The sequence below is a fragment of the Pseudophryne corroboree genome, chromosome 5 (assembly GCF_028390025.1).
Source record: "Pseudophryne corroboree isolate aPseCor3 chromosome 5, aPseCor3.hap2, whole genome shotgun sequence".
In the NCBI taxonomy this organism is placed as follows: Eukaryota; Metazoa; Chordata; class Amphibia; order Anura; family Myobatrachidae; genus Pseudophryne; species Pseudophryne corroboree.
Window position 1 is genome coordinate 522,374,114 of NC_086448.1, and position 24,954 is coordinate 522,399,067.

A 24,954-nucleotide genomic window follows, 5' to 3' on the forward strand; every position below is an offset into this window, starting at 1 on the left:
TTTGTCTGTTAAAGCTGCGTTTATTGAAGCAGCCTAGCCTAGAGCCTAAAAACAATTAGGTTAGGCTTACAGTACATTTAGACAAAGAGGATCAAAAATGACATTTTCCCATTAGGTACAAGGTATAACATTTTCTAACAAACCATTAATATACGCTGCACACACCATAATCTGAATCAACATACCGCACAGAACAATGAAAACTTGTTTTATTTGTTTAATTTGGTTTAACCCATCATCCCTTACCCACCCAGCAAGTAAGGCACTTCACATCTAATTTTTCAGTAAGGAACATTTTTATAATTGTAAAAAGGTGATCAGAAGTAAGCTTAAGAGACTGATTGTTAAATCTATTCTCTTTAAAGAGGTATTGTCCATATAGTGGCATAATAAACCTACATCCTGAGATGTCTTTGTATAGGTTTCTGTGGCCCTTCTGAAGGACAACGTGTAGTGCCCTCTCCTTTTCCATGGTTAGACGTGTCTTACGGAATACTGAGAAGACAAACCATCAAATAAAGATGCTCTGTAGTACTGCAGGAAGAAAATTCAGTAACTGTTTGGCCCATACAGACGGCATAAACCCATAGGGTTCAGGAAAGTTTTATAGTTCATCTCTGGAGTGACGCAAGACAAAGTTCTGTAACGTCTCCAGATCTCTGGCTCCTTCATGCTCACCAACTTTTTCCCCAGCACGAAAGAGTAGCAATGAGGGATATCCGCGTACCTGTAAGTAGTAAGGGCTTGAATAAGATTAACATAGTAGAGAAATCAGCAGGTGTTTCAGGACTTGGCCAAAAAAGGAACAAAAATCAATCTACTGTAACAAATAACAAAAGTTTTCCTTAAACTAAATATAAATAAAATGCTGCTCTCTACTACATAACAGTACCTCACAAATTAACGTAGAGATTTAAACCTTGTCAAGATACACTTACAGTATTGTTGCTTCAACTGCAGAATTAACAACAAGGTCAGCGACTTGTGATTATGTCATTTTTGTAGCATGAAGCCTGTGGGTACTTTGTGTTTAATGAAAGGCTTTAACTGTAGTACAGTGGTGGCGCTAAAGGGAGAATACAACGGACAGATCGATAAACCACACAAAAATAAATAAATAAGAATTTACTTACCGATAATTCTATTTCTCGGAGTCCGTAGTGGATGCTGGGGTTCCTGAAAGGACCATGGGGAATAGCGGCTCCGCAGGAGACAGGGCACAAAAAGTAAAGCTTTACGATCAGGTGGTGTGTACTGGCTCCTCCCCCTATGACCCTCCTCCAAGCCTCAGTTAGGTACTGTGCCCGGACGAGCGTACACAATAAGGAAGGATTTATGAATCCCGGGTAAGACTCATACCAGCCACACCAATCACACTGTACAACCTGTGATCTGAACCCAGTTAACAGTATGATAACAGCGGAGCCTCTGAAAAGATGGCTCACAACAATAATAACCCGATTTTTGTAACTATGTACAAGTAATGCAGATAATCCGCACTTGGGATGGGCGCCCAGCATCCACTACGGACTCCGAGAAATAGAATTATCGGTAAGTAAATTCTTATTTTCTCTATCGTCCTAGTGGATGCTGGGGTTCCTGAAAGGACCATGGGGACAATACCAAAGCTCCCAAACGGGCGGGAGAGTGCGGATGACTCTGCAGCACCGAATGAGAGAACTCCAGGTCCTCCTTAGCCAGGGTATCAAATTTGTAGGATTTTACAAACGTGTTTGCCCCTGACTAAATAGCCGCTCGGCAAAGTTGTAAAGCCGAGACCCCTCGGGCAGCCGCCCAAGATGAGCCCACCTTCCTTGTGGAATGGGCATTTACATATTTTGGCTGTGGCAGGCCTGCCACAGAATGTGCAAGCTGAATTGTATTACACATCCAACTAGCAATAGTCTGCTTAGAAGCAAGAGCACCCAGTTTTTTGGGTGCATACAGGATAACAGCAAGTCAGTTTTCCTGACTCCAGCCGTCCTGGAAACATATTTTCAGGGCCCTGACAACATCTAGCAACTTGGAGTCCTCCAAGTCCCTAGTAGGTGCAAGGCACCACAATAAGCTGGTTCAGGTGAAACACTGACACCACCTTAGGGAGAGAACTGGGGACGAGTCCGCAGCTCTGCCCTGTCCGAATGGACCAACAGATATGGCTTTTTTTGAGAAAAAACCACCAATTTGACACTCGCCTGGTCCAGGCCAGGTCCAAGAGCATGTTCACTTTTCATGTGAGATGCTTCAAATCCACAGATTTGACTGGTTTTAAACCAATGTGTTTTGAGGAATCCCAGAACTACGTTGAGATCCCACAGTGCCACTGGAGGCACAAAAGGGGGTTGTATATGCAATACTCCCTTGACAAACTTCTGGACTTCAGGAACTGAAGCCAATTCTTTCTGGAAGAAAAATCGACAGGGCCGAAATTTGAACCTTAATGGACCCCAATTTGAGGCCCATAGACACTCCTGTTTGCAGGAAATGCAGGAAACGACCGAGTTGAAATTTCTTTGTGGGGCCATCCTGGCCTCACACCACGCAACATATTTTCGCCACATGTGGTGATAACGTTGTGCGGTCACCTCCTTTCTGGCTTTGACCAGGGTAGGAATGACCTCTTCCGGAATGCCTTTTTCCCTTAGGATCCGGCGTTCCACCGCCATGCCGACAAACGCAGCTGCGGTAAGTCTTGGAACAGACATGGTACTTGCTGAAGCAAATCCCTTCTTAGCAGCAGAGGCCATAAGACCTCTGTAAGCATCTCTTGAAGTTCCGGGTACCAAGTCCTTCTTGGCCAATCCGGAGCCATGAGTATAGTTCTTACTCCTCTACGTCTTATAATTCTCAGCACCTTAGGTATGAGAAGCAGAGGAGGGAACACATACACCGACTGGTACACCCACGGTGTTACCAGAACGTCCACAGCTATTGCCTGAGGGTCTCTTGACCTGGCGCAATACCTGTCCCGTTTTTTGTTCAGACGGGACGCCATCATGTCCACCTTTGGTATTTCCCAACGGTTTACAATCATGTGGAAAAAACTTCCCGATGAAGTTTCCACTCTCCCGGGTGGAGGTCGTGCCTGCTGAGGAAGTCTGCTTCCCAGTTTCCATTCCCGGGATGAAACACTGCTGACAGTGCTATCACATGATTTTCCACCCAGCGAAAAGTCCTTGCAGTTTTTGCCATTGCCCTCCTGCTTCTTGTGTCGCCCTGTCTGTTTACGTGGGCGACTGCCGTGATGTTTTTCCCACTGGATCAATACCGGCTGACCTTGAAGCAGAGGTCTTGCTAAGCTTAGAGCATTATAAATTTACCCTTAGCTCCAGTATATTTATGTGGAGAAAAGTCTCCAGACTTGATCACACTCCCTGGAAATTTTTTCCTTGTGTGACTGCTCCCCAGCCTCTCGGGCTGGGCTCCGTGGTCACCAGCATCCAATCCTGAATGCCGAATCTGCGGCCCTCTAGAAGATGAGCACTCTATAACCACCACAGGAGAGACACCCTTGTCCTTGGATATAGGGTTATCCGCTGATGCATCTGAAGATGCGATCCGGACCATTTGTCCAGCAGATCCCACTGAATAGTTCTTGCGTGAAATCTGCCGAATGGAATTGCTTCGTAGGAAGCCACCATTTTTACCAGGACCCTTGTGCAATGATGCACTGTTTTTAGGAGGTTCCTGACTAGCTCGGATAACTCCCTGGCTTTCTCTTCCGGGAGAAACACCTTTTTCTGGACTGTGTCCAGAATCATCCCTAGGCACAGCAGACGTGTCGTCGGGATCAGCTGCGATTTTGGAATATTTAGAATCCACCCGTGCTGTTGTAGCAGTATCCGAGATAGTGCTACTCCGACCTCCAACTGTTCCCTGGACTATGCCCTTATCAGGAGATCGTCCAAGTAAGGGATAATTAAGACGCCTTTTCTTCGAAGAAGAATCATCATTTCGGCCATTACCTTGGTAAAGACCCGGGGTGCCGTGGACAATCCAAACGGCAGCGTCTGAAACTGATAGTGACAGTTCTGCACCACGAACCTGAGGTACCCTTAGTGAGAAGGGCAAATTTGGGACATAGAGGTAAGCATCCCTGATGTCCCGGGACACTATATAGTCCCCTTCTTCCTGGTTCGTTATCACTGCTCTGAGTGACTCCATCTTGATTTGAACCTTTGTAAGTGTTCAAAAATTTTTTAGAATAAGTCTCACCTAGCCTTCTGGCTTCAGTACCACAATATAGTGTGGAATAATACCCCTTTTCTTGTAGTAGGAGAGGTAATTTAATTATCACCTGCTGGGAATACAGCTTGTGAATTTTTTCCCATACTGCCTCCTTGTCGGAGGGAGACCTTGGTAAAGCAGACTTCAGGAGCCTGCGAAGGGGAAACGTCTCGACATTCCAATCTGTACCCCTGGGATACTACTTGTAGGATCCAGGGGTCCTGTACGGTCTCAGCGCCATGCTGAGAACTTGTCAGAAGCGGTGGAACGCTTCTGTTCCTGGGAATGGGCTGCCTGCTGCAGTCTTCTTCCCTTTCCTCTATCCCTGGGCAGATATGATCTTATAGGGACGAAAGGACTGAGGCTGAAAAGACGGTGTCTTTTTCTGCAGAGATGTGACTTAGGGTAAAAACGGTGGATTTTCCAGCAGTTGCCGTGGCCACCAGGTCCGATGGACCGACCCCAAATAACTCCTCTTCCTTTATACGGCAATACACCTTTGTGCCGTTTGGAATCTGCATCACCTGACCACTGTCGTGTCCATAACATCTTCTGGCAGATATGGACATCGCATTTACTCTTGATGCCAGAGTGCAAATATCCCTCTGTGCATCTCGCATATATAGAAATGCATCCTTTAAATGCTCTATAGTCAATAAAATACTGTCCCTGTCAAGGGTATCAATATTTTTAGTCAGGGAATCCGACCAAGCCACCCCAGCTCTGCACATCCAGGCTGAGGCGATCGCTGGTCGCAGTATAACACCAGTATGTGTGTATATACTTTTTATGATATTTTCCAGCCTCCTGTCAGCTGGTCCTTGAGGACGGCCCTATCTATAGACGGTACCGCCACTTGTTTTGATAAGCGTGTGAGCGCCTTAGCCACCCTAAGGGGTGTTTCCCAACGCGCCCTAACTTCTGGCGGGAAAGGGTATACCGCCCCTAATTTTCTATCGGGGGGAACCCACGCATCATCACACACTTTATTTAATTTATCTGATTCAGGAAAAACTACGGTAGTTTTTTCACATCCCACATAATACCCTCTTTTGTGGTACTTGTAGTATCAGAAATATGTAACACCTCCTTCATTGCCTTTAACGTGTGGCCCTAATAAGGAATACGTTTGTTTATTCACCGTCGACACTGGATTCAGTGTCCCTGTCTGTGTCTGTGTCGACCGACTAAAGTAAACGGGCGTTTTAAAACCCCTGACGGTGTTTTTGAGACGTCTGGACCGGTACTAATTGTTTGTCGGCCGTCTCATGTCGTCAACCGACCTTGCAGCGTGTTGACATTATCACGTAATTCCCTAAATAAGCCATCCATTCCGGTGTCGACTCCCTAGAGAGTGACATCACCATTACAGGCAATTGCTCCGCCTCCTCACCAACATCGTCCTCATACATGTCGACACACACGTACCGACACACAGCACACACACAGGGAATGCTCTGATAGAGGACAGGACCCACTAGCCCTTTGGAGAGACAGAGGGAGAGTTTGCCAGCACACACCAAAAACGCTATAATTATATAGGGACAACCTTATATAAGTGTTTTCCCTTATAGCATCTTTATTATATATTTCTACCGCCAAATTAGTGCCCCCCCTCTCTGTTTTAACCCTGTTTCTGTAGTGCAGTGCAGGGGAGAGCCTGGGAGCCTTCCCTCCAGCCTTTCTGTGAGGGAAAATGGCGCTGTGTGCTGAGGAGATAGGCCCCGCCCCTTTTTCGGCGGCCTCGTCTCCCGCTCTTAACGGATTCTGGCAGGGGTTAAATATCTCCATATAGCCTCCGGAGGCTATATGTGAGGTATTTTTAGCCAAAATAGGTTTTCATTTGCCTCCCAGGGCGCCCCCCTCCCAGCGCCCTGCACCCTCAGTGACTGCCGTGTGTAGTGTGCTGAGAGGAAAATGGAGCACAGCTGCAGTGCTGTGCGCTACCTTTAGAAGACTGAGGAGTCTTCTGCCGCCGATTCTGGACCTCTTCTTACTTCAGCATCTGCAAGGGGGCCGGCGGCAAGGCTCCGGTGACCATCCAGGCTGTACCTGTGATCGTCCCTCTGGAGCTGATGTCCAGTAGCCAAGAAGCCAATCCAACCTGCACGCAGGTGAGTTCACTTCTTCTCCCCTAAGTCCCTCGTTGCAGTGATCCTGTTGCCAGCAGGACTCACTGTAAAATAAAAAACCTAAGCTAAACTTTTCTAAGCAGCTCTTTAGGAGAGCCACCTAGATTGCACCCTTCTCGGCCGGGCACAAAAATCTAACTGAGGCTTGGAGGAGGGTCATAGGGGGAGGAGCCAGTACACACCACCTGATCGTAAAGCTTTACTTTTTGTGCCCTGTCTCCTGCGGAGCCGCTATTCCCCATGGTCCTTTCAGGAACCCCAGCATCCACTAGGACGATAGAGAAATTATTATATATATATATATATATATATATATATATATATATATATATATATATATATATATATATATATATACACACATACATATATACACACACACACACACACACACACACACACACACACATAGCAGATACCGTATATATAAGTTACACTGTCAAAACATTTGAAAACTGGAAAATAAAAAAAATAAAAAAAGTCCTTTTGTACTGGTGAAATTATGGCTTTTGTTAAGACTTGGTGCAGAATCTGAGCATCTTCCCTCCACTTGCACATTTCCTATCCACCAATGAATAACAGTACAATATTAATGGTCTAATATAGATTTTCTGGCCTAGAATCTGTTTTTTTTAAATAGAACAGAAAATCACTGCATATGACGGCACTGACAATATGTAACTGTTACATTGTAATAATTATAGAGAACTAGAAAAATTAGGGCGTCACGTTGTCAACAGCATTTTGGAGGGACTTTAATAAGCAGTCTTGCAGCTCTTTCCAAGGATTTATTTTATATACATCCTGAGCTCTTCGGTCTCTGATCTTCATTAAAGGCACCTATCAAGTCCTCCTGTATTTATATCCCCACAGCACAGATTAAGCACTGAAGCTGCTAATGTACATAAGGTTAAACAGTTACAGATTAAAAGAATGCAAAACTCACACAATGCAAAGATAGGCAAGTACCTTGTCACTAACAAGTCCACTGAACAGATTACTAATGGTAACTAACACTAACACACACACACACACTGGGGACAAATTAGAGCGGAAAGCAAATAAAAATAGTTTACACCTGGACCATATTTCAGTGCAAGGGGTGCAAAATATAATACTGTATATAGATATATATTTGCATGCAGGGTAAATTCTGGCTGCTTTTGCATGGGGCCCACAAATGCTGGACCGCTCTATATGTACACTGCAATGTAGATGAGTGCTAGAATACTCCACACTAATCTATATCTCTGCACAGATCAGTCCAACTGCAGTGCAACATGGTTTTGCTTGCTTTTTTTTTTTTTTGGTCGCCAAAAGTAACAGCCTCTAAAGCTCAATCAGTCCGCTGAGTTTAGACAGACGGACGGCCCACAGTGCATAAAAGAAGAATTGGGAGCCACTAGGAATATTACCTTTATATACACAACGGGTGTGGTACGTTTTATCGACAGTATCTAGGTCGACAATGTTTAGGTCGACCACTATAGGTCGACAGTCACTAGGTCGACATGGATGGAAGGTCGACAGGGTTTCTAGGTCGACATGTGCTAGGTCGACAGGTCTAAAGGTCAACATGAGGATTTTTTCTTTTGGTGTCGTTTTCTTCGTAAAGTGACCGGGATCCCAAATTAGTGCACCGCTTCGCTCGCCATGCTTCGGGCATGGTGCCTTCGCTCCGCTACCGCTTCGCTCGGCACACTTTACCGTTCCAATCGTAGTCCACGTGGATCGTTAAGTATGAACCCCCCCCCCAAAAAAAAAAAATGTGAAAAACTCATGTCGACCTTTAGACCTGTCGACCTAGTGACTGTCGACCTATAGTGGTCGACCTAAACATTGTCGACCTAGACACTGTCGATCTTCAGACGGGATCCCATACACAACACCTACAGCAGGCATTCCCAACCATAGCCCTCAAGACCCATTAACAGTCCAGGTTTCAGTGATACTCCTGCTTGAGCACAAGGGACTTAATTAGTATCTCAGATATCTATATTTTACCTGTGCTGAAGCATGGATATCACTAAAACCCGCACTGTTAGCGTGCCTTGAGGACAGAGGTTGGGAATGCCTGACCTACAGTATATCTATAATTCTACCCCAGAAAAACGGTAACTCCTCCTAATCAGGGTTGTTTTTGCTTCTGTTAAATTTAATTGCTCCGATATATACATATTTTTTATGTTTTTTTATGTTATGTTCAGTTTGTCTCATCAATTGCATATGACACCGAATATCTCAGCACAATGCAGCTAAAGCAGAAGAAGCTTCTGTTTCACTTTAATTTACAGACTAAGGTGCCTGGACCCCTTCCACACCATTTCCTAAATATACCAGACAGACCCCAAGTCTGACCTGTGCGTCAATGACTCTAGCCTGCGTCCCACACTCGCTCCATCAGCAATTTCTACAAACCTTGACAGAATATTATTATTGCTATTTTAAAATCTAGGGTCAAAGCCTCTTTCAATCCCGGGTATCAGAATTGAAAAAGGTCAATCCCAGGATTCCCAGGATTGGGTTGATGACCTGCGCTCCCCAAACCAGCCCACACAACTACTCACAATCATGGGTGGAAGCCGGGCTCATGGGCTGCGGAGGGCGGCTGGATTCAGACTGCGCAGCGTGACCTCTGCCATCATGTCAGGCTGCCCAGTATGCACTGCCGGGGCAGGGGGAGCCGGGAGGATGGGAGCCTCCTGAGGATGCTCAACGTTGCCCAGTATTACAAAAAACAAACAAAAAAAAAACAAAAACGATGGGGCAGGTAAATCCCACAATCTCCGGGATTGAAGCTTCCAATCCCGGGATTGAGTCCCAACCGTTTTTTGGCCTAAATCCCAGGATCCCGCCAATCCCAATCCCGGGATTGGCCTCTCTACTTCAGAGGTCTTTGAAATCATACGCATTAATAAATGGTCTGAGAATATAAAGCAGTACCAGGAGGATGTATAGAGGTTACATATAAAAACTATTACACTATTCCAGCAGAGAGCTCATGGTGTAACGTCGGTGTAGTAGGGTATGGCGGCAGCCGGGGCTCCCGGCGACCAGCATACCGGCGCCGGAAGCCCGACCGCCGGCATACCGACAGCGTGGCAAGCACAAATGAGCCCCTTGCGGGCTCGCTGCGCTCGCCACGCTACGGGCACGGTGGCGCGCTACGCTATCTATTCTCCCTCCAGGGGGGTCGTGGACCCCCAAGAGGGAAAGTGCCGGTATGCCGGATGTCGGGATTCCGGCGCCGGTATCCCGACAGCCGGCCACCTGAAGACCACCCGTGTAACGTAGGTGGACAATATTTATTGAAAAGTTGAGACTCTTAACCACAGCAAAACTGTACCATATTGGTCATTACCAAGGCCCATGTACATATGCTGAATGGATTTAGGTCACCATGTTTAACATTCAATACTGTGCTTTCCCCATTATCTGACTTTGCTCAATTTCACACGTGTCTGCTCAATCAAACTATGCAACCAGAAAGGCATCCAACAGATTCTGGTTCTGCACAAAGGCATGTGGGTAATCGCCACCCTCTGCTCTACCAAGGACATGGTTTTGCTGCCTAACACAAAGGAATGAGGATTAATTTTAGTAGCATTTTCAGAGGGTATGGGTCGTTGGGAAGACACAACTTAGGTCGACAATCATTAGGTCGACAGGGACAATAGGTTGACATGGTCATTAGGTTGACATGTACTAGGTCAAAAGGTCGACATGTCAAAAGGTCGACATGGGTCTTTTTTACTTTATTCGGCGTGGTTTTCTTCGTGAAGTGACGGGGAACCAATTAGCGCACCGTGTCCCTTCGCAGGTTACAGTTCCAATTGTAGTCCACGTGGATCGTTAAGTACGAAAAAATCCAAAAAATTAATATTGATTTATGGAATCATATTTATGAATATTAATATTTAATATATCATATATGGTATTTAATATATGGATATATTTCAATTAATATGCATTTATCATATATATCTGCAAATATATTATGTCAGGCTTACAAACTAATTGGCTGATACATATATGCAGTCCTTATACATATGACTTATGAAGTTATTAAGTTAAGATTCCTTAAAGAGAGTTCAAGCTTGAATATTACCGCTCTTTTTATATGATTCTTTATTTACAGGCAGATCAAATCGTACAGAATAAGATATACACAGTAGTGATATATATACTAATTATAATTATATATGCTTCCTTCGTTACATAACATAAAACAACATGACATAAGTTTCACAAACAGTTTCAATTGCTAACATAAAATGTATACTTGCAAGTTAAAGATTGCCATCCCAAGAATCATTCCTTCTGCATGTTCTCCATGACTTCTCCTCCTGACTGACTTCCTTCCTTCTCCTTCTTCTTCTCCCTCTCCCTCTTCCTTCTTCCTTCTAACTCCTAACTACAAGTCTGGTCCTTTTATCTCATATTTTACCAATTCAAACTATCATATTCTCATAGTTTCCAATGGAATAGGTAATTATAGGTTTGTCAGATTCCAAGGTGTAATAAAACAAACATTGAACTGGGCTGTCGTGTCCTGTTCACGGAGGCATGGTGTCATAAAAGTGTGGTGTCCACACTGCCTTAAGCAAGTATAGTATTGTAAAATCTGGAATGTCTTTTCATCCAAAGTTCTGTTGTATTGACAAGTTTTCCTGGGGTCGGTTACACAATGTTTTATCAATGGATGTGATCTCTTTTCATAGTAGTTAATTTATACTCCCTAGCTTTTAACCTTCACTGGACAATAGACAAACCAGTAGATTCTGATCTACTGTAAGCACACCTGTGAATTCCAATGACCAACAGAGCTCTGTCACATACCTATTATCATTTATGGCCTAATACCTTTTCTCTACAATGACTCTTGATCTTACTGTAACCTCTCTGGCCTTATTTATGACTAGAGCAGAATAAACCTGTTTCCTACACTATTTTTTACCATCTTGCTGTAAAACACAAATATACAGTTAAATATATAAACACATACACAAACCTAATCTCTTAAATCAGCTAAACATTACCTCATACATTCAAACTTATTTCATATCTATTCCTTACTATATATATCCAGTATACTGTCCACTATGGTAACATCGCCTATTTATAATGAATTATATTTTGATTCAGACAATATCCATTGCCCTAATATTATACTAAGTGCAGACAATTACCTATAAGGCAACAGTCGCCCCCTTGTGGCCATGAGAAATTCTTTTGATTGGCCACACATTAAACTAGCGTAATTGCTTCCAAATACATTTCAAAATATTCCTTCAAACATAACTTTCGTTGTAACCATAATATATACCATAAGTGTAATAATAATAACCATTATGATTTTAAAAATCTCTAAAAATTCTTAGCTTACCTAACCTTATTCTACTTTTTAACTAAAGCAGACAAAACTGAGGTTTTTATTCAGTATTCATGAGGAAAACTAATTTCTACAGACATTTGGAATACCATAGCCCAATTGTAGACCTTTTTTCTGTATCTGGATCAGTACGTTTGGACATTTTTGCTGTTCTTGTATGTAGCAATTTACTGGGATAAGACTGTCATCTGCGTGGTTTGCTTGCAATTGGAGATGCCTTGCGTTTGCATTATGGCCTTGCGTTTGCAACATTTGCACCATTACTAGAAGTAGAATTCTTCGTAGCAGCTGCTCCTTTGCTTGCCATTTCGCTGTTTGAGGCAGAGGGCTGTGTACGTCGAGTGCTGTGTCTTGAACATTCAGTACTTGTGACGACCCTCAGTAATAGTAATAGTCTTTATACAGTCTTTAGCAGTTCTGTTTCCTTTGCGTTTATCCAATGCCGCAGTTGTGACCAGTGTCCATATTGCTTTTGCACAAACAGGTTGTGATTTTGAATAGAACAGGCATATATGAAACAGTCTTTTTTTTTTTTTCTTTCTTTCTTTCTTTCCTTGCTTGTTAATAGTAGGTCTTAATTGTCTTCGGGCAATAGTACCACAAATGGCTGTGAGTAGTACACCTACTCTGTTCTGTATTTCCTCACTGAATAAATTACCATGCAGTCTTAAATCTCCTTATTCTACCTTGTACCTATTTATACATCTCAATCTTACATAAACTTATACCAGTTTAACCCATATAAAGGCGTTTTCTATCCTACCTATATTTTGACTAATAATTATTTAAAATGCTTTTGATGTGTATATAGTAACATCCTATCAATACAATAAATGAATATAATTTTGCTTCAAACAGATATTAAATATCATTTAGGAATGGCTTTAAATATATCTAATTCCATCCAATATTATTTTATATGCAGCCATGTGCATATACAGTGACCCTGTTATGCTACAAATAATTATCTTAGACTTGTGACAGTCTTTATTAAGAGAATTATTCATCCCACTTAATAATCTCGGCCCAATTTGTTATAACGTGGTATACCATCCTGTATTAGATATTTAATTACTTTTGAAGCTTTTACGAAGGAAGCATAGGTAGTATCTATTGTGTAATATATAAAAAAAACATAAAATATTTACAAGGTATATATGCAATGATATAAAATATATCTCAGACAAATGTTTACATATATGTGATTAAGGTATATGAAGGGATGAGACAGTTCTGTATAATCACAGTGATGAGATGTGCTGTACACTGTTGTGGGAGTGTACATGTAGTTTGAAAGACAAGTAATGATTACTTGTGATGAAAGGGTTAATGAAAACCTTCCCCTTTCTTGTGAAACTGGAAAACTCCTTGAGGATTTGTCCATATATCAGTCTTTAGGGATGCTATGTAGATTTTGCTGGATAGCAGCGATGAAAGGGTTAATGAAGACCTTTTCCCTTGTAAATTGGAGTCTTTTTGGAGTCTTGCACCATTCTGTATACAGGTTGCCAGGATTACTATGAATCAAACAAAAATACATACAATGACTATCACCGATATTTATACAGTGATTTAACATAGCTTGCTATGCATTCTGTCCTATCTGCTGCATGTTATCAGGTACAGAATTTACAAATGTGTCTTTTAACGATTGAATAACAAACAAACAATTGTTTCTGGCCTGTGCCAATCTTTCCTGTCACATTGTGTGTCAATGACAGCACAATTGTCGCTGCAGATATGATGCTGGTTTAATTTGGAAACTGTGGCTGTTTGAACATCAAAGCAAACAATGGCTACATTGGATCTAACAAGTAAAGGAATGATACTACCGTATTCACTTGTGACCATACTCCCTTGTGACGTAGCCTGGGCCCAGACTGTCTTCAACCATAGCGTTTGCTGCTTGGCATGGCTCCTTAGTCTGGAAGAATCTTGGAGCTTCTGAAAAAACCTACTTTTGTGGGGAGAGAAACTTGTTAGACTTTGCCAAATATGTATTGCAGGTCCCAGGGCTTTCTGTCTTTCCACACCTGTAATAAAATGGTTATGGCACCAGGGCATAAAAACATTTTCATCCTGGTGATCCTTTTTGTCATTGTTAATTGGTGTGTGGTTTGCAGAATGACACTCTGCATGTGGTCTCTCTGAGAGCATGCAAACATTTGCACCATCACTAGAAGTCTCTGAGTGCTCTGTGGGGGTTACATAAGTTTGGGAACTTTGTTTGTAAACATGCATTCCTGAATTAATTTCATGGATTTTCCCTTTAAACATGTTTCCAGGTGAATACATTTCAAGGTTTGCAACTCTGGTTGCCATGGGAGTTTTCACCATGGGGAACTTCCCCACCCCTGTGTGCACTGTACTGCTGCTATCAGTGTTTAAATCTGCTGACAATTCACCTTTGCCTAAGGGCATAACAAATTCTTCATTTACATTGGGAACTCTGAGAGTGTATTCAGCAGAATACTCATAATCTGAGTTACAATGATCTTCCCCCTTACTAGACACAGTATAGGGGACATCTCCTATTGCTGCTACCTCCTTTACATTAATGTGCTGTCTGATGATAGACACATCCGGCACATTGCTACTTTCTTCCTTTACCACAGAGGCTGTTCTGCTGGTGGTCTGTGTGACCATAGCAGACTCCATGCGCTGCACATTGATGCAGTCCTGCAACATGTAACTTTCCTTAATTTTAGGATCTTGACTGATTAAGTCATTTCTGACTCCTGTAGACTCTGTGTACAGAGTTTCACATACCTCAACACTATTCCTGTTTGGTGTTTCTATCTCAGCTTGCTTGCTGGATGTTATCTCTTCATCAGAGATCTTGACAATTTGATTACAAACTGTCAGGCTTTTCGCTTCTGCCCCAAACTTTTTCTGTTTATTTTTCTGTTTAAGGGACTTAAATAACGAATGCATTTTTGCATTAATGGTCAGGCACGCCTTACGAAGACGTGAACCTGATTCTTCTTTACATTTCTGTTTGGCTTCTAGAGCCGCAGTTCTGCGCATTTTTCTAAATGCTACAGAAAACTTTTGCATTTTTAACATTTCAATGCTAAATTTATATATTCTTTGTTTTTAGTACTGAAGGTATCCTCTCCTTAAGATTGACCGGTGTCTTAAGGTTAAACTCTAATACCTGGTACATTTATACATTTATTTGGAAATACTCTTTTCCACTGTGCACATTTTCTATTCTAGGCCTTTAAATTCTTTATTCTCATTTGTAACCTATTCCACTGTGATCTTGTATTTTGCCAGCAGGCTTATAGCCTTTGGTGCTGCTTCCTAATAGATATTATGTTAGTTAAAATAACGTATATTGCACTAACACATTTATCCTAGGTTATACAGAATACAAAATTGACATTACACAATGGTAATAAATTTTCATAGATACATCCCCACCGTGATTCTGCAGATTTGGTAGCCAGCTTATAGCATCTGCTACTCCTCATAAATATTATAGATCAGATAATCAGATTCAGTAATAACAAGTCCAATTCGTGGTCGCCAATATTGATTTATGGAATCATATTTATGAATATTAATATTTAATATATCATATATGGTATTTAATATATGGATATATTTCAATTAATATGCATTTATCATATATATCTGCAAATATATTATGTCAGGCTTACAAACTAATTGGCTGATACATATATGCAGTCCTTATACATATGACTTATGAAGTTATTAAGTTAAGATTCCTTAAAGAGAGTTCAAGCTTGAATATTACCGCTCTTTTTATATGATTCTTTATTTACAGGCAGATCAAATCGTACAGAATAAGATATACACAGTAGTGATATATATACTAATTATAATTATATATGCTTCCTTCGTTACATAACATAAAACAACATGACATAAGTTTCACAAACAGTTTCAATTGCTAACATAAAATGTATACTTGCAAGTTAAAGATTGCCATCCCAAGAATCATTCCTTCTGCATGTTCTCCATGACTTCTCCTCCTGACTGACTTCCTTCCTTCTCCTTCTTCTTCTCCCTCTCCCTCTTCCTTCTTCCTTCTAACTCCTAACTACAAGTCTGGTCCTTTTATCTCATATTTTACCAATTCAAACTATCATATTCTCATAGTTTCCAATGGAATAGGTAATTATAGGTTTGTCAGATTCCAAGGTGTAATAAAACAAACATTGAACTGGGCTGTCGTGTCCTGTTCACGGAGGCATGGTGTCATAAAAGTGTGGTGTCCACACTGCCTTAAGCAAGTATAGTATTGTAAAATCTGGAATGTCTTTTCATCCAAAGTTCTGTTGTATTGACAAGTTTTCCTGGGGTCGGTTACACAATGTTTTATCAATGGATGTGATCTCTTTTCATAGTAGTTAATTTATACTCCCTAGCTTTTAACCTTCACTGGACAATAGACAAACCAGTAGATTCTGATCTACTGTAAGCACACCTGTGAATTCCAATGACCAACAGAGCTCTGTCACATACCTATTATCATTTATGGCCTAATACCTTTTCTCTACAATGACTCTTGATCTTACTGTAACCTCTCTGGCCTTATTTATGACTAGAGCAGAATAAACCTGTTTCCTACACTATTTTTTACCATCTTGCTGTAAAACACAAATATACAGTTAAATATATAAACACATACACAAACCTAATCTCTTAAATCAGCTAAACATTACCTCATACATTCAAACTTATTTCATATCTATTCCTTACTATATATATCCAGTATACTGTCCACTATGGTAACATCGCCTATTTATAATGAATTATATTTTGATTCAGACAATATCCATTGCCCTAATATTATACTAAGTGCAGACAATTACCTATAAGGCAACATTAAGAAAGAAAAAAAACCACAATGTGAAAAAACCTCATGTCGACCTTTTCACCTAGTACATGTCGACCTAACGACCATGTCGACCTAAGCTGTGTCGACCTAACGACCGCATCCCTTTTCAGGGTGGGAAATCCAGGCATGTCTGGAAGTCACTGGTAACAAGGAAAATATCTGCCTGGTTCAAGTTTAATCTTTCCATTGTAATACAGAAAGTACAAAAGATGGCTTGAAATAATTACTGGGTTTAATGAACATTTTTTTTTCATTTAATGCCAGAACTGAAAGCATTTCCTCAATTAAACACAGGGAGGCTTTGCAGCAGAGGCATGGATTGGATTATATGTTCTCTTTGTATAATAGACCTGTTCGATTGTGGAAGCAAAATCTCACTGTGAGTGATTGTACTTTAGTAATACAGGTTGAGTCTCCCTTATCCAAAATGCTTGGGACCAGAGGTATTTTGGATATGGGATTTTTCCGTATTTTGGAATAATTGTATACCATAATGAGATATCATGGTGATGGGACCTAAATCTAAGCACAGAATGCATTTATGTTTCATATACACCTTATACACACAGCCTGAAGGTCATTTTAGCCAATATTTTTTATAACTTTGTATGTTAAACAAAGTGTGTCTACATTCACACAATTCATTTATGTTTCATATACACCTTATACACACAGCCTGAAGGTCATTTAATACAATATTTTTAATAACATTGTGTATTAAACAAAGTTTGTGTACATTGAGCCATCAAAAAACAAAGGTTTCACTATCTCACTCTCACTCAAAAAAGTCCGTATTTCGGAATATTTGGATATGGGATACTCAACCTGTACCCCTTTCACACCAAAAGCCCGGGTCCAAACCCGGGTTATTGAACACTTATTCAAGCAGTGTCACAGCAGCTTGCAACCCCCTTCACACCACAGGTAGGACCAGGGTTATTGCCGGGTTTTTCCTTTGCCAATGCTTATAGAGATGACATCACCTCCAAGCGGCAGTCATCCAGCTCTGTGAATACTTTAAGCGTGGCCCAGACCAGATTACCATGGTCACAGCCCTGGCTACCCAGGCCAGTGCGGTATCCGTTCACATGGTTGACCATGTTATGGTCGACAGTCATTAGGTCGACCACTATTGGTCGACATGGACACATGGTCAACACATGAAAATGGTCGACACATGAAAAGGTCGACATGAGTTTTTAAACTTTTTTTTCTTTTGGGGAACTTTTCCATACTTTACGATCCACGTGGACTACGATTGGAACGGTAATCTGTGCAGAGCGAAGCGGTAGCGGAGTGAAGGCACCATGCGAGGGGACGCGGTGCACTAATTAGGGTTCCCAGTCACTTTACGCAAAAAACGACACCAAAAAAAAAAGTAAAAAAACCTCATGTCGACCTTTTATGTGTCGACCATTTTCATGTGTCGACCATGTATCCAATGTCGACCAATAGTGGTCGACCTAATGACTGTCGACCATAACATGGTCGACCATTCATACCGGAACCGGCCAGTGCTGGGTTTCGACACTGGTAGCTACCAGGGTCTTATTTCCGGGTAACACAACCAGAGTAAACCCAGCAATAACACGGATTATACATTTGGTGTGAAAGGGGTATAACTCAATACCATTAGCTGCCAAATATAAAATAATCACAAATAGGTGAAAAAAATGTCTTCTATAAACCGTAAGTGGTCTACACTATAACCACCATAGATGCAAAATAATATTTACATACCTCCCAACATGACCATCTCCAGGAGGGACACAATGCTCTGCTTCTGGACTTTTCTCTTATTGTATGATTGCCATCATTGAACAGGTAAATGGATAAGAAAGGTGTTTCAGCACAGTTGAGGGCAATTATACATTAAGAGAAAAGTCCAGGAACAGAGTATTCTGTCCCTCCTGGAGAGGGTCATGTTGGGAGGTATGTATTTACACTACCCATGTAAGGAAACAAACATTATAAGTTCCCTACTTCCCAAACCTCCTCACCACTTGAGCATTTTTGTAAAATCATGTGACTGCATCACAAAATGACAGTTAAAGCAAATCACCCCCCAAATGACTACACCTAACAATATGGGGGGGGGGGGGGGGGGGGGGGGGGGGGGGGGGGGGGGGGGGGGTCAATGATTGGAGAGAAAGTACCAATCGGCTTCTAAATGTTGGTTTATGGGATGTGTTTGAAAAATGGCAAAAGCTGATTGTTTAAAGCTTGGATAGAGAGTACCAACCAATCTACCCCAATAACTGAAGCTGGGCATTCACTATACAGATAATCTGCCAGATCTGGCTGGTTGGAATGAAAATCTGGTAATGGATGACAATCTACCTTAGCTTCCAAAGACTGGAAAAGGACAAAAACTGGTAATTCAAATTGGTGAAATCACGGATTTGGCAAATTTATCTGAACAACAGGTTTCATCCATTTTCCAGTGTTTGCGAGCAAATGGTCGATTGTCATTTGCTCTCATCCATTACCAGATTTTCATCTCAACCAGCCAGATCTGGCAGATTATCTGTGTCTGCAGTATCCCGCTAGTTTGGAGAATCTTCAGCATCTTCCTCCCAGTTCTGCCAGCTTCATCTCTCACCAGCCACATTCCCTGCTTTTCTGAAGCTCCAGCCCCCCCAGTGTGTTTCCAACCAGCCCTACTTGTATCCAGACCTGCAGTGTCTCTCCAGATCCAGCCAGCCCCCTTCTGTATCTCTCCAGAACAGGCCAGTCCCCTTCTGTCTGCTGCCCTGCAGTATCCCCCCGAATTCATCCCCTTGGCCTGCAGCCCACACACTTATCTTCTTTGATATCTTGTGGGCTACTGCTCCTCTCATCTTCACAACAGCGGCTCCACTATAAGTGCAGTGCGTGCGACATCATGACCGTGTGCCGCATCAAAATAAACAAAGAAAAAAAACAACCCACCAACCCTTAATTGTACCTGCAGGCAACCGCCGGCAAGGGAAAGCTGCTCTCCTGGACCCCATACAGATCTATCAGTGATCAGCAGAGAGCAGGAATCGGTAATAGAAGGATCTCTCTGTGCCCTTCTGACAGCTGGCGCCTGGAAGCCAATGCTTCCATTCTGCCACATACTGGACAAGGTCATATAATGGTCTTAGAAAGCATAAAAGACTTGGCATCAGAGCAGTAAGAAGTGAAACAAATGAGCGCAAAGACTTACCGAAAATCTGTTACAGAGGGATCTCTCCGCAGTGCAGTCAACCTTTCCAATTTTAACATCGCTCAAACCAGCAAATTCCTTTTTCGAGAGATCCTCCCACGTAGGAGCAAGGTGCTTACAGTGTCCACACCTTAAGAAACGAGAACATCACTGCATAAACCAAATTTATAGACTCAATAAAAGATTTCCTATCAGAAGACACATTGCACTTTAGCAGTGCATTTCATGTACTTTGCTGCAAGGTTTACTTAAGAAACACCAGTGTATAAGCCAGACAGCGGGATTCAAATACCGCAAACACAACAGTCTGGAGAACCCACATGGTTATAGCTGAAATACTCACCATGGAGCATAGAACTTTATAAAGCTGACACCTGTGGCAATAGTCTGGTCAAAGTTACTTTCAGTAAGAGACAGGACCTTGGACTGGAAGAGATAAAACAACATATAGTCAGAGACCGGAGTGGCCTATACGTAATGAGGCATATCTGCTAGAGCACAGCTTATCCCACAACTGCTCTTAGAGACTAAAAAGGTGCAATGTCTAACTCACTGCTGCATGAAGTCTCATCCACACATACTTCAGCCAGTACACATATAACTGAAGCTTGAAAGCTTTTTTTTTTTCTTCAGTTTGAGACTTCATTTGAATTATACAATTTACAAGTGGAATATTTGTTTTGCGTTCTAATATTTGTAATAAATCAAAAATCTGTCAAATTTGCATCACTAGCCACAACGATCAGACGGCAATAGTTGGAAACCTAATTTATTCAGCTCAATCCCATTTCAATAGTCTACTTTGACGCAAGCACGCCAAAACCTCCACTGGCATAAAACATATTGTGCCCTTTACAATCCATATGCTTGGCCATTACACTGAATCTGTGTACCTCTGCTATCTATGGAGCATGGACAAATTGGCTACAGCTCAGATTAGGTCACACCATATGTAGCCCGCTGTGTGTAGTTTCCACATTTGTAAAATCTTAAAGGCACAGCCATAATTCTGTACAGATAGTGCTAGCCAGTTTCTACATGACTGAAAGGTAGACATTTGATATTTACAAAAGGAAACAAGGATTTCAGAATCTCTTGCTGTCATTTTATGAAGTCAACACCCCTAAGAATTGTACTAATCCTTTTCATCCCACAAAGAAGCAACTTCCCACCCCAAAAAAAACAAAAATGGTTTCACCAAAAAAACACACCAATATTTTCATTAGTGGCTAAGGGGTCTATTCAGTAAAAAAAAGAGTAGAGAAGTGAGCCAGTGGAGACGTTGCCCATAGCAACCAACCAGCTGCTCCGTACAATTGTATAGTATGCAAATTATAAATGTTACTTCAATGCTAATTGGTTGCCATGGGCAACTTCTCCACTGGCTCAGTTCTCCACCCTTTTCACTGCTTCATGAATAGACCCACAGTAGATTACTGCAGGCTAATTGATCTCCTGGGGCTATCTAATTAGCTCGAAGCCAGTAGATATCAGGGATTTTTTTTCCACCTGCCTCAGCAGGTCAGAAAAAAATAAATAAGATTTTACTTACCACCGGTAAATATATTTCTCGTAGTCCGTCGAGGATGCTGGGACTCCGTAAGGACCATGGGGAATAGAAGGGCTCCGCAGGAGATAGGGCACTTTAAGAAAGCTTTGGACTCTGGGTGTGCACTGGCTCCTCCCTCTATGCCCCTCTTCCAGACCTCAGTTAGGGAAACTGTGCCCAGAGGAGATGGACAGTACGAGGAAGGATTTTTGTAAATCTAAGGGCGAGATCCATACCAGCCACACCAATCACACCGTATAACTTGTGATACACTACCCAGTCAACAGTATGAACAACAACATAGCCTCGGTTCAACCGATAAACTATAACATAACCCTTATGTAAGCAACAACTATATACAAGTCTTGCAGAAGAAGTCCGCACTTTAGACGGGCGCCCAGCATCCTCTACGGACTACGAGAAATAGATTTACCGGTAAGTAAAATCTTATTTTCTCTAACGTCCTAGAGGATGCTGGGACTCCGTAAGGACCATGGGGATTATACCAAAGCTCCCAAACGGGCGGGAGAGTGCGGATGACTCTGCAGCACCGACTAAGCAAACAGGAGGTCCTCCTCAGCCAGGGTATCAAACTTATAGAACTTTGCAAAGGTGTTAGACCCCGACCAAGTAGCTGCTCGGCACAACTGTAATGCCGAGACCCCTAGGGCAGCCGCCCAAGAAGAGCCCACTTTCCTAGTGGAATGGGCCTTAACCGATTTAGGCAATGGCAAACCTGCCGTAGAATGCGCCTGCTGAATCGTATTACAGATCCAGCGAGCAATAGTCTGCTTTGAAGCAGGAGCGCCAACCTTGTTGGCCGCATACAGAACAAACAGAGCTTCAGACTTCCTGATTCTAGCCGTTCTGGTCACATAAATCTTCAAAGCCCTGACCACATCCAGGGACTCGGAATCCTCCAAGTCCCGTGTAGCCACAGGCACGACAATAAGTTGGTTCACATGAAAAGATGAGACCACTTTTGGCAGAAAGTGAGGACGAGTCCTCAACTCTGCCCTATCCACGTGAAAAACCAAGTATGGGCTTTTATGTGATAAAGCCGCCAATTCTGAAACACGTCTTGCCGAAGCCAATGCCAACAACATTACCACTTTCCACGTGAGGTATTTCAACTCCACAGTTTTGAGTGGTTCAAACCAAGGTGACTTGAGGAAACGTAACACCACGTTAAGATCCCAAGGCGCCACCGGAGGCACAAAGGGAGGCTGAATATGCAGCACACCCTTCACAAAAGTCTGTACTTCAGGAAGAGAGGCTAATTCTCTTTGAAAGAAAATGGATAAGGCCGAAATTTGGACCTTTATGGACCCTAATTTTAGGCCCAAAGTCACTCCTGTTTGAAGGAAGTGAAGTAGACGACCCAAATGGAACTCCTCCGTAGGAGCAGCTCTGGCCTCACACAAAAGAAACATATTTTCGCCATATACGGTGATAATGTTTTAACGTCACGTCTTTCCTAGCCTTGATCAGGGTAGGAATGACCTCCTCCGGAATCCCTTTTTCCGCTAGGATCCGGCATTCAACTGCCATGCCGCCAAACGCAGCCGCGGTAAGTCTTGGAACAGACAGGGCCCCTGCCGCAGCAGGTCCTGCCTTAGAGGAAGATGCCACGGATCTTCTGTGAGCAACTCTTGCAGCTCCGGATACCAAGTCCTCCGTGGCCAATCTGGAACAATGAGGATTGTTCTGACCCTGCTTATTCTTATTATTCTCAACACTTTGGGTATGAGAGGAAGAGGAGGAAACACATAGACCGATCTGAACACCCAAGGTGTCACCAGAGCGTCTACCGCTACCGCCTGAGGGTCCCTTGACCTGGCGCAATACCGCTTTAGCTTTTTGTTGAGACGGGATGCCATCATGTCTATTTGAGGCAGTCCCCACCGACCCGTGATCTGTGCGAAGACTTCTTGATGAAATAGCTGAAGGCTTCTGCCGCCTGACGTCTTCTGACTTCGGTTCTTCTGGCTCTGTGAGGAGAACGGTGGCGCGGCTCTGGGGGTGGACGCCCAGTAAGAACCTGTGTTCACCCCCTCTGGAGCTAATGGTGTCCAGTAGCCGAGGAAGCAGAGCCTATCTTAGACAAGAAGGTCTGCCCCTCTCTCCTCAGTCCCTCGATGCAGGGAGCCTGTTGCCAGCAGTGCTCCCTGTAAAAAAGTAGAAAAAAATCCAAACAAAATGCTTCTAGGCAGAGAACTCAGGAGAGCTCTCTGCAGTGCACCCATCCTGCTCTGGGCACAGTGTAAAACTGAGGTCTGGAGGAGGGGCATAGAGGGAGGAGCCAGTGCACACCCAGAGTCCAAAGCTTTCTTATAGTGCCCTATCTCCTGCGGAGCCCGTCTATTCCCCATGGTCCTTACGGAGTCCCAGCATCCTCAAGGACGTTAGAGAAAATCCTGATAACTAGCAGGTTAACAGGTGCTGCAACCCAGTTAACGCGTGAATCAGTGAACTTTTTATGGATTCTGTGTGTTAACGCCCATTAGCGCACTACTTTAACAGTCGTTAACAAGGCTAGCGGGTGAAAAAGGGAGCGTAACTGAACAGCCACCGGCGTTAAAGCCAAAGGCTACCTCCCTTTTTCACCTGCAGTAATTTACCACAGAGAATTGAATTCCAGCCTAAGCACCTTGTTTTACTAGAGCCTATACCCTTTGGATGGACTGACATTAAGTTCTACAATTTATTTTGTACATTGTGGCAAGAGTATTGTGGGCCTGGAATTCCAGCTTTATCAGCTACATTGTTACTATGGCTCATCAACTAAATCCACAAAAATAGCTATGCAGCTGCAGACTGCTACTTACTTCTATTTCTACCGGATCTTCAGTTGGTACTTGGACATCCTCTTCCTCTTCCTTTTCCTCTGCAGTTTTCAGCAGGCTTTCAGCATACTCTTTCATGGAATCTAAATCCCGCTTCCCCTTGTATTGGTCCACCTGTAACCAGAAAAAAGGTAGATATAGCAAGTAACTTTTTTATATTTGCCACACAAAAAAAAAAACCATGGCATGGCCAAACATATAGGAATTGAGCATTGAGGTTCTATAATAGATAGGGAATGTGTATCTACAATAGTGGATTACTTACTTTTTCGCCATTTTTAAACCACAGTAATGTTGGATAGCCGCGTACTTGATTGTCCGAGCAGAGCTCATTATGCTGAGTGCAATCAACCTTTGGAAGGAACAGTGAGCAAGTTATACTAGTACCAGGCATGAGCAAATTAAGGAAAAAAAACAAAAACTTTACAATTCAGTTATTAGGAACAATATATTAGAAACGAGAAATCATGGTAAATTAGTTTTTGCATACTGCTGAAAAAAAGTTGTAACTTTACCAAAGAAAAATGGTTATCCGAACCGTAATCAAATAACGCAACACAGAAGAAAAGCATACTGAAAATACACTTTTATAAATCAATGACTAAACAGAACAATGGTGTCACAAAGATCCTTAACTTGTGAATATGTCACTAGGTTCCTCCAAGAGAAAGGTGATTCCTTCCACAAGGACTGGGTTCCATGGGTCCCTAACTATACTGAGACCTTTTGACACTTCTGTGCTTCACTC

The 24,954-nt window shown here is 42.5% G+C and overlaps 1 protein-coding gene across 1 annotated transcript in view; it reads right to left on the minus strand.

Annotated features, from left to right (window-relative positions):
* TXNDC5 (thioredoxin domain containing 5) overlaps positions 1 to 24,954 on the minus strand; it is a 40,891-nt gene continuing 15,937 nt past the window's right edge. The window contains exons 6-10 of the mRNA XM_063923121.1: positions 24,472 to 24,558; positions 24,189 to 24,320; positions 20,155 to 20,237; positions 19,812 to 19,941; positions 1 to 727 (exon numbers count right to left, since the gene is read on the minus strand). Coding sequence (XP_063779191.1) covers positions 605 to 727; positions 19,812 to 19,941; positions 20,155 to 20,237; positions 24,189 to 24,320; positions 24,472 to 24,558 — 555 coding nt within the window. The 3' untranslated portion in view covers positions 1 to 604. The remainder of the gene's footprint in view (positions 728 to 19,811; positions 19,942 to 20,154; positions 20,238 to 24,188; positions 24,321 to 24,471; positions 24,559 to 24,954) is intronic.